General features: G+C 39.2%; 1 protein-coding gene across 2 annotated transcripts in view; it reads right to left on the reverse strand.

Moving 5' to 3' along the window:
* The window catches only part of lrp5 (low density lipoprotein receptor-related protein 5), a 40,390-nt gene extending 29,459 nt beyond the window's left edge, over positions 1-10,931 (reverse strand). The window contains exons 1-5 of one of the 2 annotated variants that reach the window (XR_007113529.1): positions 10,645-10,931; positions 2,743-2,943; positions 2,378-2,594; positions 577-645; positions 273-401 (exon numbers count right to left, since the gene is read on the reverse strand). Coding sequence is in view for 1 of the 2 variants with exons in the window: in XM_047595939.1 (XP_047451895.1) it covers positions 273-401; positions 577-645; positions 2,378-2,594; positions 2,743-2,943; positions 10,645-10,729 (701 nt within the window). In the remaining variant the exon portion in view is untranslated. The remainder of the gene's footprint in view (positions 1-272; positions 402-576; positions 646-2,377; positions 2,595-2,742; positions 2,944-10,644) is intronic. The other variant, XM_047595939.1, reaches the window with a different exon arrangement.
* Positions 10,932-16,471: the final 5,540 nt, after the last annotated feature.

Raw genomic sequence — 16,471 nt, forward strand, 5'->3', positions numbered from 1 at the left:
TATGCCCAACTCCTGCATGGAGGAGGGCATACCTTATGCAAGCATGTCCACATCTGCACAAGAGATCACTTGCAGACCCCAGAGAACGTTTGGCCTACAGCTTCAGTAGGACAACACAGAATTGATCTGACCCATATGGAACTGAGAAGCATTACGTTGTGTCAGTATCTGAATGTCAGTCATCAACTTGCCACCCAAAAATAAACCTCATTAGCTAAGGAAAGGTGAACAGCGGACAGTAACACACATATGCAAAACACAGGGGTCCATACCGTGCTGATCCATCCAGGTTAGCTCTGTGAATGAAGCTGAGTTTGGCATCAGCCCAGTACAACTTCTGTTCTACTAGGTCAATGGTGAGACCATTGGGCCAGTATATGTCCACATTTACTATCACTTTCCTGTTATAACACAGATGTTAAATTAAATTAATACATCAAATGCACCATTTTGGTTTTTTTTATAATTTTCTTTTTCAAAAGTTTGTGCTTATGTTTTGTAATTACTGTATGACTAAGATAGCATCTCTACATCTAGACAGGCTGGAGATGCTGAAGGATTGTATAGCTACTGCACCTGTTGCTGCCATCCATGCCAGCTCGCTCTATCCTGGGCTCCTCTCCCCAGTCTGTCCAGTACATGTAGCTTGAGGGAGAAAAATGGAATGAAATGTTATGTTTTGCGTTTTCTATAATTAGTCATTAATTGAACTAATTATCCTCCTGTTTTTTGGCAAATGGAAATAAATGTACTATGGTTACCCAGGTTAAAAGGTGGGAGTGGAGGACAACATCCTCTACCTGTTGCATCGGACTCTCTCACACAAAGGGAATGCAGTTGTGTTTACTTTTCCTGTGCAACACCATTCAGCCACTGCTGCTGAGAGACTAGCTCATAGATATGGAAGTGGACTCACAACTCACTTCTTGGATAGTGGACTGTCTCACTGGGAGACCTCAGTATGTCGCTAGAGCACCACAAGGGACTGTGCTCTCTCCTATCCTATTCATCCCGTACACCTCAGACCTCAACTACAACAGTCATGTCATATGCAGAGATTCTCAGACAACACTGCAATTATGGGGTGTATCAGGGATGGACAAATAACTTCAAGATGTAGTCATCTGAAATGTTTTTCACTTCACACGTGTGCCTTGTCAGGGCTCATTTGTGGAATTTGTTGAACAGTCTCCTCTCTCTCACTAGATGTGCTACTGGCTTGCAGTTAGAGAACACTCATTCATATGCTACTATGACTTGTTATTAATGCTGCTCACTGCTCTTAGATTCCCATCTGTGGTCAAGACTCATGTACTGTATGGTTTCCTTGGACACAGTTTATCTGTGTTCCTCCGCTGCTTTCTTCTCCTCTCCTCCTCCCTTCCTCTGCCCTGTCTGTTTCTGAGTATCCCTTCCTGTCTTATCAATACTTGCCAGAGAGAGCTGCTTAAATAGGTCCTTAAATACTTTAATTTTAAATTCACCTTTTTGAAGTCTTTGGCCATCAAGGAGTCAGTTCAGACATTTATAATTTGACAATTTCAATGTACTGGGCAATTATTGCACAGTTTTTGCCATTTGCAGCTATAACACACTAATGCCTTGACAATTAGTGAGAGAAACTTGAAATTTGACCGGTTTCATCTAAAGACCTTTCCAATGTAAGGTTTTTAACATTGTGACTTTTCATTAAAAAGCTTTTGCAGTTGCGATGCACTAAATTAAAATATTAAAAAGAAATATGTTAAAATAGACTGATAGTTCATAACACACACAACTGGTAATAGTAAGTTAGCCTAAAGCATAAAGCATATTAGAGTTAAGCAGAATCCAGTTTTTATGTGGGAAAAACATACAAATACAAATCCTAAAAGGAACATTTCTCCAACCTGCTGTGGACAACTTATCAGTTGTTAACAGAAGTATTTTGTGTCTGTTATTGCTACACAAGGGACACTAGATACTGAAAACAAATGTTCGCTTACTTTTGCAACTCACAGATATAATCAAATGACAAATTTTCATGAGTACATATTCTTGTTTCATTTATTTGATTTGGTTCTCTTTTTTGTTTGGTACTCTCAGGACTGGTGTGATTTGAGTAATTTCTATGAGTAAATGTAGAATATTCCAAAGGGTGAAAAAAATGTATGTACAATACTGTGAATACACCATTTACTATGACGAACCGACCGCTACCATACCTATCAACAGAGTAATTCTAGAATCACACGCAACACTGCTGATATTTGTTAAATTAATTTTAAGTGCTTTGCATCAAATGTAAAATATTTTGCATTAGATTTTTGTAAGAACTCAGCAAAAACAACTATGAAAAGTACTTGTGTGTGCATTCTGTATGAGGTGTTTTTGTTACCGTTGGGTAGGGTTTAGGGCAATAGCCCTGGGCTGGTCCAAGTCCATCCAGAACAGGACCTTTCTGGAGGTGCCATCTGGGTTAGCCACTTCAATCCGATTGGTCTCCGAGTCTGTCCAGTAGAGCTTTTTACCCAGCCAGTCACAAGCCAACCCATCAGGACTGTCCAGCCCTGACACTACCACGCTCTGGCCCGTTCCCAGTGCCTCTTTAAGAGCTGAAATTAAATTGTGCGACAGTGACAAGAAATAGGATGCATCTTCAGTAAATCATTTAACATGTACATCGTACAAAGTTACAGTTAGTGTGACAGTTACCTTATGAGGAACTCTTTAATAAAACAGAAAATAAGTATCAAATCTTACAGTTGGATGATTGATTCCAACGTGTCTGCTTGATGGCCTCCTCACTGACATCTGTCCAAAATATTAATCCCTCAGCATACAGGAAGTCCACTGCTGCTGCATCTTCCAAATCGCTGACAACTATAGCCGACTCACCACGCACTCCCTCTGCATCTACCAATCGCACGTCACGTCGGTTGGCAAACAGGAGGAGAGGAGAGCCTGTTGAGGAAAAAATAAAGCCTTATGTAACATTTGAAACATAATTAAATGTTTTTTTACACTAAATAGGATGTAATCTCAACATTTATTTACCTTTACCTTTACATTTACCTTTTTTTTATTTTTACTGTAAGAATTTTAACATGGTGCTGAACAAATGTGTGGAAAATGCAACGACTTGGTAAAATAATTGTTTAAAATAATTTATGGAATCACATTTGGATTGAATCATCAACAGACAAATAATGAATCATAAAACTTTGCAGCCATAAGGTCTAGTATATCCTTTCAGATCACTGCTGAGGTCATGTCCACAGTCAAAATTCCAAAAGAGCTTTGTAAAAATAACAAATGTTTGTACACGACAAAACAGGACTACAATTTAGCCATAACAATTGCTGCTTTTGCATAAGTCAGGGTTTATATTCTATAACCCTGTGTCCTGTGTAGCCCAGTAATACAACATTGGTGGCTGTAGCAGTCACAGCAGCTGCCAGTTGCCTCAGAAGCTTGTGATATTGGCCTGGCAGGAAGACTGTGGTTTGGCACAACTGTGCTCACTGTAGTTCCACAGATTTCAGACACAGACATACAAATGCAAAGATTCATTGATTCCCTAGTGAGATGCACAAGCAGTAAGATTATATGACAAACTGTGTTTTAAAAGTGTTTACTACACTTATTAGACAGTCTTTTGTGAGCTATGTACCTAACTTGATGATTTTTCTGTCAGCACTACAGTACAGATAGTCGAATACTGATGCAATAACATAATTAGCCCTCAGTACATTAGTTTTTGGTCACAGTTTGATTCAGTTCTCATGGCTGGAGCCAATCAAAATGAGGTAGGTTGTGGTGTTTTTGTACAAGAAAGTCAATCTGACGGTCCCCAGTATGAGGGGCACTGCTGTGGCTCAGAAGGTAGAGCAAGTTGTCCATGAACCAGAGGGTGAGCAGTGCTCGGCTCTGGTCTGTAAATGAGGGAGCACTTGTGCAAATGAGAAATGCTTGTCCCAGTTTACATCCAATGGAGAAAAACGAATAAATTACAGGAAAGCTTAAACTATGTCCTCCTCCTTTACACTAGGTGGCGACATGTGTCTTTTCAGCAGGTTAACAGGGCCTCCCTTTCCGGTTGACCCATTACGACATATAATTAGCTGGAGCTGTACATGGCGGACCGGCATTTCAAACAACAACAAGATGGATAATAGTACAGCTTCTTCATTACTATTTCAGATCACTGAAAAGAGAAAAGACAATGTAAAGCATTCACTCCAGTCCTACGCAGAATAACATTCTATCAAAAAGCTATTCATATAACCTAAAAGATGCAAGGACCAGGGAGCAGGAATTTAAGCCGGTGGATGGGGCAATTACTGTGTGCAAAGCAAAGCAGTTGCTAAAGTCTGCAAAAAAAAGCCGCACGACACACTATTCTGCGACCAGCTTTCTTTGGTTTATTTGTTCCGGAGTCATATGCTAGTGCAGCGGTTGTGGAGCATGCACACGTGCGTTGTCTAGTCTAACTTCAATTAAAGCATATACATGCCCGTCATATGTAAACATACTGATTGTGACTGTTAAGAGCTTTGAGTAGAAAAATCATACAGAGAACAGTTTTGGAGTATTGCACTCCACTTTTTCCAGTCCATCATATAGTGAACTTTCACTGTGAGAATAACCGGCGATTGAAAGCAGGACTCTGTGTACTATGAATACTTCTAGCCCCCAAAAAAAGAAACTTTTCTTAACTCTGCAGGTGTGTTCTTCCTGTAAGCAAGAGACTACATAACACACACACACACACACACACACACAGAAGCCAAAAAGTGCAGTGTAGGGGGTGCAATGTGTGTCTTTATGATGTTCTGAAATTAGCTCCCAACCCAGCTATAAAACCACATCTAAAATGCATCAAAGTAAACTAAACTAAAATGCATCAGACTGATCCACCAGCTGTAGAATCTCGCAGATCGCTAGATGCTGTGTGAGATCGTGAGACCGTGTGAGGTTTGAATTGTTTGGAGGTTTGGATTGATAAAATCAAGACCTTTATTGGATAATATCAACAGGGATCCCCGGATTTCACTCGGAATTTGAAAGCTAATTTAAAACAGTGAAATACCACCAGAGTGGAGGACCTGGAAAACTTTATCGATGAGTACTATCTGCAGTGCATTATGGATCCCTCAGATAACCCGGCAAAGAGGAAGAAATTCGAGTCCTCCATGGACACGCAAGACTTTATAACAGCTGAGGTATCTGTTCTGGATTTTATTAATAAAAACTGGATCTGCTTAGCCTAATGCACCAGGAGACCAAGGATCTCAAGACGAGCCAAGAGTTTTCTTATCAGCAGATCAGTAGCCTGCAGAGGGACAACGCCGAGCTCCAAGCTGACGTCATCTCCATTACAGCAGAGGTACACCAGCTCAAGAAGGAAAATAAACAACTTAAAGAGACTGTCCTAGATATATAATCGAGGAGTATGCTGGACAATTTTGATGAACGACCAATTCTCCAAAGAACGTGCTACATCCAATCCTAAAGTAACACCAGCAGAGAAAAACTCAACTTCCACTCACCTCCTCACCTCTCCACATATCTCAGATGCAATAATTTAATTTAATGGGGTGTTCATGTTAATAAGTTTTTTTCAATGGTACTGATGCTCTTGTTAAAGTTTTCTGTGACATATATAATCAATTATTCCAACATAAGCATCATTACACCTGTTCATTACGTCCAAATCAACAATCTTACCTATAATGGACAATGCATGATCCTGCAGACCCTCTGCTAGCTCTTCACCCCCCACTAATCCAATCCTTACACCCAAACCGATGGCCAACCCACAACTCACCCCTTCCGTCCTCTACCCCCAACTCACACCCCCACTGAGGAAATCAGCCCTATGACTGTCAGTACATTTACATGCACGTGAAAAAAAACGAATTATTGCCTTAATCCTACTATAACTTAAGTCCATGTTAACACATTACTCCGACTAAAATCGGAGTTCTCATCATCCAATTAAGACACCCAGATAATGTGATTGGAAATCAATTTTCTCCAGTATGTATATGCTTAATCAGACTTTTAACTGGATAATGCGTGTGAGCATGCGCCAAAACCACTGTACTGACGCATGACCGCAGAATAAAAAAACATCCAAGAAAGCCAGTCGTAGAAGAAGAAGGGCGTAGGACTGCCTTTCCTGCCACACAAGGTCACTAAACTCAATAAAGATCAATAAACTAGCTTCCAGGGAGTACTGGTGATGATCACACACAAGCACTGAAACAATAAAACATTCAGCTGCAAGAATATAACTGCAATTACACAAGCACTGATATTTCATCCCAGTAAAGACATGGTGTTCATTTACATGGTTGAAAAGCCTGTTTGTAAAGAAGTCAGCAGAACCATGGCAGCTGATACTAATGCTGTTGATGAGTTGTTATTCTTATGTTTATGTCCTACTCAGTGGCATTTCATTATAGGAGAATAATGTTTACTCAAACTGGCGCTACATGGATACGTAACCACATTTTGTGTTGAAAGAGAGCCTACTGGAGATCCTTTTATGATAACAAAAATGAGAACACTGCACACTGCACAATAAAGTGAGTGTGAAGAAGACAGAGGAGAAGATTAATTAAGTTGAGCAGAAAAGACTTGAGAGGGAGGCCAGGAATAGGAGCAGCAGAGCATAGACCAGGGCATCAGAGCCTAGTTGCCTCAGGTGAGAGGCGAGCTACACTCTGGATAAGGCGCCAGTTCAGTTCAGTGTAGAGCAACAATTCCTAGTGTAGGTAACTCATGTTACTAGTTTGGAGGCTATCTGCAGCGGTCTGTATGTTTCACACATATTATCTCTGTGGCCAGTGCCCCAGTAAAACATAAGCACCCACTCAGTTACGAGGCTTTGTCATGATGTGTTCAAATGTAACCTTGTAAAATGTTGTTATTGGCAGGAAATTTGAATAGCCTAAATACAAGAAAAAGTTAAATAAGTAAATAGACATTTTAGAATTTTGGACAGATTACACTGGGATGGTTTTAATATTTTTATTCAAACCATAATTGTCTCTGTTTCTTCATTTCATCTTGACAACATTTTTTTTGTTTTATCTCCAAGCTGTAAATGTCCCCAGATTTCCACATCAGCAGGCAGTGCTAACAAAAAGGCCATGCAAACCTGTTTTAATACTAGTGTGGGATTATTCTACAGTATTTATTCATCATCACAGTAAATCAATCTACTGCATTAATTGACCTCTCAAACAGTACAAAATGTTGTGAACACGGATTTCTGGATTGCATTATGGCATGGTCCCACCAGAGTTTCCAAACCAAAATTGCTACTGTAAAAAGATATATGCATCTCATCTCATCTTCTACAACTGCTTATCCTCATTAGGGTCACCAGGTAACTGGAGGACTCACACCTATGGGCAATTTTGGATTGCCTAATGACCAATTAGCCTAACGAGCATGACTTCAGAGGGCGGGAGGAAACTACAGTACCTGGAGAAAATCTACTCAGGACATTTTATGATACGCAACCGTGGTCTGCTGGTTTGGTGGAATCACAGAGAGGAACAAGAAAAGACTGGACCAAATGATAAAGAAGGCCAGCTCCATTTTGCACTGTCCTCTGAGCTCACTGAAGTAGGTGAGGGAGAGTATGATGTTGGCCAAACTGTCAAACATTGTGAACAATCTCTCTTTTTCCCCAAACAAGATCGTAAGGCCTGAAGAAGCTCATTCAGACAGAGACAACTGCACTCAGAGTGCAAGAAGGGGCATATTTGGAGCTATTTTGACCCTTCAGCAGACAGGCTCTTCACTCTCAACATTTGTTAGCACTGGTACAGAGTTTTCGCCACAACCAAAGCATACAGCAAATTCTCAAACATTACATATATATCTATCATTTTATAACTTTCTTCTGTGTAATTCTGTGTTTTTCACAAATGCCATACCCATCTCTCAGGTACTTTCATACTATTCTCATATTCATGTCATTTTTGGGATGTTAATATCAGCCCTGATACAGACTGAATAGCTAGACTGGCTATCACATAATGGGGCAGATCTATTCACTGCAATTCTGTGTTTGCAACACATCTTGCAACACACAGCATGCAGGTAGACAGTTTTCACAACAAACATAGCAAGAGCAGAGCAGACCAAATAGTTGTATAGAGATATGATACACTTGCTACAATAACAAGTTCAAGATCTATTTGCAAGGATGCAAAGAAAATGTTGTGAGGGGTGGTGGTAGGGGTGCAAGACACAGCACACATTATTATAAATTCTAATGTAATAAAAGTCCCTGAATATCTACTATAATGCTATCCCAACTATTAAAGATTAAGTTATATAGTTATATTAGGGTTGTTACAATATCAGATTTTCACAACAATTATGGTGGACAAAAAAGTCATGATAACGATATTATCATGATATCAATGAAAATGTAAATAATAATGGCAAAATTCAGGAAATGCATCTTTAACTTTATGCAATTTTCTCTCTTTTGGGAGATGAATTATACTCAAAGTAACAAAAGAACAGAATAAAACAGGGGCAGCTGTAAAACATAGTGTTAAAGTGGCACTGGATCAGTGGAGGGAACAAAATTGAATCCGGAGGAAGATCATGGCCAAAATGTTTATTTTGCAGTAAGTCGAATAAATGGTATATGCAGCAAAACACTATCCCAAAATAATTTTGAAAAATGAATGACAGTGGTTACTGTGCTTCACAATTATGTTCAAGAAATTACTGAACATCTATCTGGTGTTTTTAAATATTTAAAGAAAAACTACTGAAACACTATTTGAAGGCAGACATGGATCATTACTATGGCTTGGACCTATATCTTCAAATACAAAGACATTTAATGCAATGAACAAAGTAACATGGGATAAAACATGCCCGAAATGAAATCAGTATTATACTGTACTTAGCCTGCTAGTGCAAAAAACAGGACAAAACATGTCCCCATTAATCATATCGGACTTCAGTCATAAAACATACACTGCGGTGGAATCGACCTTGGTAAAAAGATAATTGTTTTCCCAATTATTTTGAATTTTCATTTGTCTGTGTCCCACTGCCTATCACGCTCCACCTGCATCCTCCCTCGCAGCTGGTCTTCTTCATCTGTTCCTCACCTCACAGGATTTGAACTGGCTGGAGCTCAACAGCGCCACCCTTCCATCAACGTTATTTTTTGGTCAGGAGTGAAAGTGCACCAATAAATAGTATTTAATGAGTATTTAATGAAATGTCTGAATAAAATCATGCGTTCTGTATCAGTCTGTATTTAAATTACCATAACTAGGCAGATACTGACTTTAGAGACAAATGGCAGCAGCCTGTGCAATTCATGTAGAGGAATACTAAACAATAATGTTAAGCTATGGCATTCTATGGCCAGATTTTTGCAGGATTACATAAAGTATGAGTATATCAAATGTATATTAAACAACTTTTAACTCAACTGTGCTAGCTAGGTCTTAAGGCAGTTCACGTTACGTCTTGTGTTGTTTTCTCTGGGATTTGACCAGCTCTCTTAGAAGTCTGTTACTATTTTTTACTCTTAATATACTTAGTCTTATTTCGTTTTTTTCTCTTACCTTGTTCTCTTTTGTACTTAACTTGTATTTTTGCACCATCTTGCGATGCCACTTTAACACCGAAATTTCCCATAGGGATCAATAGTCTCATCGGATTGTTAATTAATAAATCACAAACAAATCCTGAAGAAAATTCAAAGTACACTTTAGTGAAGAAGCAATCATTATGTACCACTACTATAGCATCTCCTAATCAGTTTCTAGTACAGCATTGTGTAATAATACATTGTCCTAGTGTAGGCATTAATAACAACAATTCATCCAACAGGTCTTTCCCAATTCTGTCCTTAGTTATTCTTTAGTAACAACATACATTTTAGTGCACCATATTAGGAAGTGTTATCAAAATACTGTTCATTTAAAAGCTACACCACCTCACCTTATAGGCACATGGATACATGGGTACATGCGAATGTACACAAGCAAACAAACAAGAGCTGGCTGGATCCTGATAAAATGCCTTGTATCCATTTCAGTGAAACATAAGCACCGCCTCCTCTTGGGTTAATACAGGCGATTAAATAGTAAAGGCATATCAGGTAATGGAGAAAAGTGATCGTCTAAAGACAATAAATATGTGTGTTTGTCTATGTGTGTGTGTGTGTGTGTGTGTGTGTGTGTGTGTGTGTGTTTAAACTTATCAATTGTATTTCACTATCCAAGCAAAAAGAGTGTCACTCGACACCGAGCATGAACGGCTCGAGCCGTGTGGCCCGAGAGAACAGCCAGGCTGGATTCACGATTAAGTTTTGTTTGGACACAAACTCTTCCACTACATGGTTACAAAAACTATGAGGGGCTGCTGGGTTACAAAATGTGTATCCTCCGGTGTATCCCAAATATCCGCACAAAGTTGGGATACTACCCACTTCTTTACTGTTGCACCCTTGGGAAATGGAAAACACACACACGCACACTTATTTCAGAGGAAAATCGTTCACCGGAGAATGTTAAAAGGAAGTTGATCGCATAGCCAAAGAACTGTCATGGTGGCTCCACAGCCCTTGTTCCCTACGGATCCATGTTGTAAAAAAAATCAACGTACCCTCAATCGCCGACAGCACGAAACTCCACAGCAGCAACGCAGCCAGCAGACCACACATTTCATGTCCTGTACGCTTCAAATCCATATCTCCCACTCCATTTGTAAAAAGACCCACTCCTCTGTGTGTACATGTAAACTAGCAGACAGGCCCGTATGTGATTTTCCAGCTAGATATAAAGCTGTATGCGTGTCGGCTCGCTTTTGTATGTGTCCTTCGCTAACGACTTTACTTTTTTTTCGCAGTTACGGAGCCCGCGGTACTTTGGACTGTCTGGCTCACGCACGGAAAGAAAAGAGGCGGACGTGGTATTACGTCATCCGACCCGAAGCAAAGAGCAATATGTCTTTAATTTTCTCTCGTTCCACTTTTGCTCTGTGCTCGCCCGTGTAGTTCTTAATCCAAATGTCAGGAGAAAGATTTCCTCCGAACAAAATAATCGGGAAACTATGGAAAATATTGCTAATACTAATGCAGAAGCCCCACACAGAATAACTTCCTTTTTCTAAATATATTTATTAAACAAATGCACGTATCATAAACAATTTAACGCTAAATAATTCATTTTAATTGAATTTTTATTATATTACAAAAAAAAGGCTACAATCCAAGCTAGTAAGCTACTTATATAATGATAATATACTGCAATATCCCCTACATTGTAGTAAACTTAGATGGCTAGTCTTGAAAAATCTGAGCAGTAAGCTATAAACTTTTCTTGTGTTCATTTTCATTAGGTACAGAAATTCTTAATATATCTCATTATATTATATTTCAATCTCAGTATTCTTAAGTTTTACTTTTTTTGAATAACCCAACCCCCACCTTCCCACAATAATTCTCTTTTGCTGTCTCTCTCACTCTCTAGAAAATGGAGCCACTCTGTCCCTTTTTAAACAAGGCGTCACAGTTGGTTGACCAGTCCAGTTTGTCACTCAGTGCGTTTACATGTAGAGCTCAATCGAGCTATGCTCAAAATTCTACTTTCTCATTATAGTCCTTGTCCCAGTTTACATGCAGCGCAGGAAAATCGAATAACTGTTCTCATCTTCCACACTAGGTGGCGATACGTGTCTTTTCAGCGGGATAATACCACATATATACGGCCCAATTTCTGGGGGACCTATTACGTGATATAATAAACTAAAAAATTCCCTCTGAGAAATTTTGAAGAGGCTACGGGAGCTAATGCCGGGGTTGGAAATATGTGGGGCACAGGGATCATGGGAATTAGCACACTTAACCCACATTTAGCACAGTTAGCATATGGTTAGCACAGTTAGCCTGCGCGTCAGAGAGTAATGCGCGCTTTCGCGTGCATGTTTGTACATCCTACTACTACTCCTGGGTGGAGTGAACATAAAGTTTCCTGTGTGTTTGTGTGCTTGCTCTGGAGGTTGCAGGCTGTTTTTTGTGAAGCGCCTTGAGACGATTTGTATTGTTATTGGCGCTATATAAATAAAACTGAACTGAACTGAACTGAATTGAATTGAACTGCGGAAAAAATCACGTGTCTAGTGTGTAAACACAGATTCTCGGAGTGTTATCCAGTCTCAGACGGCTCCGTTTCTCTTCTTCTTCTACGCCCGACTTTCTTGGACGTGTTTGTTCCGGGGTCACACGCCAGTGCAGCGGTGGTGGAGCATGCGCACAGCATTATCCGATGAAAAGTCCGGTTCCAATCGCATTATCTGGGTGTCTCAATCGGATAATGAGAACTCCGATTTTAATCAGAGTAACGTGTTTACATGCACTTAAGTTTTCCTGTTGCAGTCCGATTAAGGCAATAATTCGTTTTTTTCACGTGCATGTAAACGCACTGATTGGGGTGGCCACCCAGGTAGATGTACGTCCCAACCATCTCAATGTCAACCCTGTTAATGTTAATTTTGACTGGCAGGGGTGGGGTAGGACTCAGACCTGCAGAAATCTACAACCATTTCCTTGGTCTTGTTGATGTTCAGTTGGAGATAGTTTCTGGAACCCCATGTACAGAAGGCGCTTACAAGACCCCGTCTTTCAAATTAGTTTTTTATTTATTTATTTATTTATTTATTTTTGTATTCTTGTCTAATTCTGCACTATTGTGACAAGGAAATTTCCCATACATGGGATAAACAAACAATTTCTTATGTCTGTTATTTATCTGGAAACAACAGATTTAGACCACGTTTTTCGATTAGACACAGCCAACAAAACACGAATTATATCCAATTTTTTGACCATCAGAGCCAGATGTAAATTTTAGAATCACTGAACTTAGCAACGAGTCATCCAAGAGGTCACAAAAGACCCCACAGCATCCAAAGACCTGCAGGCCTCATTTGCCTCAGCTAAGGTCAGTGTTCATGACTCCACTATAAGAAAGAGAGCCATTGTTTGAGTCTGTGGTAATAGTTACGGACACCACCCATCATAAGGCTTCATGACATGGTGACTCCTATGTAGGCAGAGCAGCAAATCATGGCAAGGTACTCCATAACCAATTCTCACTGAACTGAAAAACAAAATAAGAATATATTGAACTTTCCCTTGGCAACAATGAGCTCTGAGTCTGAGTATACTGTATGTCAATACTTTGGCAGTAGAAGATGAGAATGAGAGCTTCAAGAGACTAGGGACGTGCCAAACAGAAGCCAAATAAACTCATCAACAAAATGTTACACAAGTCTTTTGGCATCCAAGTTGATGTCTATTAATGCAAATTGGGCTTCCGTCACTGGGAACCAAGCAAAGAGTGAAGAATATTAGAACTGCTGCAGCTTGAGAGAAATTGTGTCAGTGAAGAGGTGGGCGTGCCATTGTAGAAATGGCAGACAGTTTCTCCCTTTGACCAAAGTAAAAGTAGAAGTCACTGGTATTTGTACAGAAGCCAGAGAAAGATGTTAATTTTGTTATTTCGATTCTATTTGACATCTAAAGGTCTATACTCTCCATCTCTCTTCTTTGATTGTCTTCATAACTGTATTGTAATTTGTCTTGTATATTTTAGATATGTCTCTTAAGATCCAAACTCCCAGATATTTAATAGCAGGGAGGTCCAATTTAAAAACAAATCTGCCTTTAAAGTCAGCATTTGGTGTGAAGTTGTAAGAGAGTATCTGGGTCTTATGCAGGCCAGCTGACAGTCTTGCCTGGGCCTGGGACGAGATAATCTTAGAGGATTCCCCTTAATCTTAGATTTGATTTTTGATTGTTTTTTCAAATTATAGTTAGAATATTTACGGTGTCTGGTATACCAAAGTGATAAAGTGATCTCTGTAAAGAGAGCCAGCTTGATGACATCACTTCATGAGTAACCATATATATATACATATATATACACTAGATGCCGCCGTCTCTGGAGGAAAATTTCTTTGTCAATGTAGCTTTGTTGCACATAAAAGTAAACACTCTTTAAAAAACACAAACAAAACAACTCCATCTGACCAACGCTGGGTTCTGTTTATGTAGCTACAGTTCAGACACAAAACTTACGTTAGCAGTTAACGTTAATGTTATATGAAACTGATATGTAAGATTTAGAGATACATTCAACAAGTTCGTAACAGTTAAATAATATAAAACATCTTCTCACTTGTGAAATGATATTCCCTGTTGCTTGGTTTTGGTGGTTCTTTCATGGGAACATACGTAAATGAAACAAAAGTCTTTCATTTTAGTCATTCTGATGCACTGACTACAGTCTGACCGCTGGTAAGAACCCCTGCCCAAGATGGCCAGCCAGAATGTGAGTTTACCGTGCAAATGCGTCCATTTTAGCAGTAGTCTGGATATGGCTATGTCAGTCCATCAGTTAGTTGGTCCACTGGTTTGTTTTTGAATGAAATCTCTACCTACTGAGTTCCCTTGATTTGTAATAGATGGATAAATTTAAAATAGTCAACTGCAATGATTTGACACAGGGCACATACTCCAATCTGAAGTTATTGAAATGATAATCTTAGAAATTCTAATACAATTTAACAATTACTCTGAACTGCATTACACTGGCCTCCAGTACAGTATGACCTTCAATTTGTCGGTTAAAGCAACCAGCCCAACGCTTACAGTGACCCTAATAAACCTGTTATTCATATTTCTCACATCTGCTTATGATACTTCATACTTAGCTCCTGTACTCTCTGACAGTTTTCTGCCTCAGTCCTTGTGTTATTCTTATATTGGCAACTTTATGAGCATACCTTACTACTACTAAGGTCTTTTATAATTTTACTTTGAATGGCATTATTCATCTTTATCATCCGTTCAAGTAAATTCTATTGTGTAATCTTGTTTGCATCATATAGTGTAAATGTGATGCATGTGTGCTTTATCAAGACGTACTGTATGTTTGAATTAATTTAATCTTTCTGATTCTCTCTTTCCCTTCTTTTCTTTTTGTTATACCTCCTTTTTGTGTCTCTCTCCTTTTCTAATGTTCATTACTACATTCATATGTACATTTACAAAAGTTTAAGTTCTTCAGTGAGCTGAGTATAAGTCTGATCCAACATGTGAATTTTTCTTTTCAAGCATTTGCAAACCTCAGCTGTTCCTCATTACCCACACTGTATTACTCCTAATCCTTGGACTTGGAAAGAGCCAAGAATGCAGACTATTGCAGTGATTGTTTTGATATTTGTAGAGAATCATGTGTGAATCAAAGTAAGTCCAGCAGCTGTAGGTTGCAGGTGACTGTGTGGAAAAAAAGTTTCATTTCAGCATTCCAGAGTCATGCTGTTAGAATAGAAACTATATAAACAGAGAGGATATGATTTATAAAATTCACCATCTTTAGGTGAACCAAATCATAAAATTAACTCTACCAAGGGGTGTCGAACTCATTGTTGTTTGGGAGCCATATTCAGCCCAATTTGATCTCAAGAAGACCAAACCATAATGACACCGAGAACAACTTCCAAATTCCCCTTGTGTTACTGCAAAGAAGTATGAGTACTTTATGAAAATGTTTGCATTTTATAACCTATCTTTTTACAAAACATTTTATGATAAACCAATTCCTGTGCAATTTCAACAATTTTATGCCTCAAAACATTAAGTAACTGGAACTAAGACAAATAGTATTTGTCTTTAATTAGTTCATCATTTTAAAACAACAACACTGCTGTTTGCTCAGACCACCTAGCATTTCTTTCACCCTCTCATTTCTCAGTTGTCCTCACAGTATGTTGTATTATTCGCCATGATGTGTCTCATAATGAATACTATATCCTTTCAGTGCTGAAACTTACATACACACCAAGCACAAAGGGTTTCCCATTCACGTCTATGAATCAATAAGAAGTGGTTAATTTTTCTTGGAAAACTCAACATTCTATGTCCACTTTTGTCCTTTTTGATGAAGACATTTTGGTAGTGACAGTGTTAGGGAGGGTAATTTTGACAGTGAAAGAGCACATACAATAGCAAAATTGTCATTTATAGCAGCAGATTGCACCATGTTGCTGCCATCTTCTGTTTATTGGAATCCACTAATCCCAAGTCGGGAGTGGTTGAACAACAAACATCACTCCAAAAGCGACACACATAATCAGCGAGGTCAGAAAGGAACCCAGGGTAACTTCTAAGCAACTAAAGGTCTCTCTCACATTGGCTGATTACAATTACATCCAAAGATGCTTCACCTTCATTCACTTTGGTGTATGTAGCCTTGGCTAGGAAGGGTTGATGTCGTCAGGTGGTATCCAACGATCATTGGGTGTTTCAACCCCGAACCGCAAAACCCTCAACATTGGTGGGTTGGCAGTGGTGGTAGTGGTAGCAAATGCCCATCAACTCCTCCTGGCTTCCAGCTAAGCTCCTCTCTCCAGCTCCATAACCAGCAAC

This window comes from Mugil cephalus, chromosome 10 (assembly GCF_022458985.1).
Source record: "Mugil cephalus isolate CIBA_MC_2020 chromosome 10, CIBA_Mcephalus_1.1, whole genome shotgun sequence".
NCBI classification, from domain to species: Eukaryota; Metazoa; Chordata; class Actinopteri; order Mugiliformes; family Mugilidae; genus Mugil; species Mugil cephalus.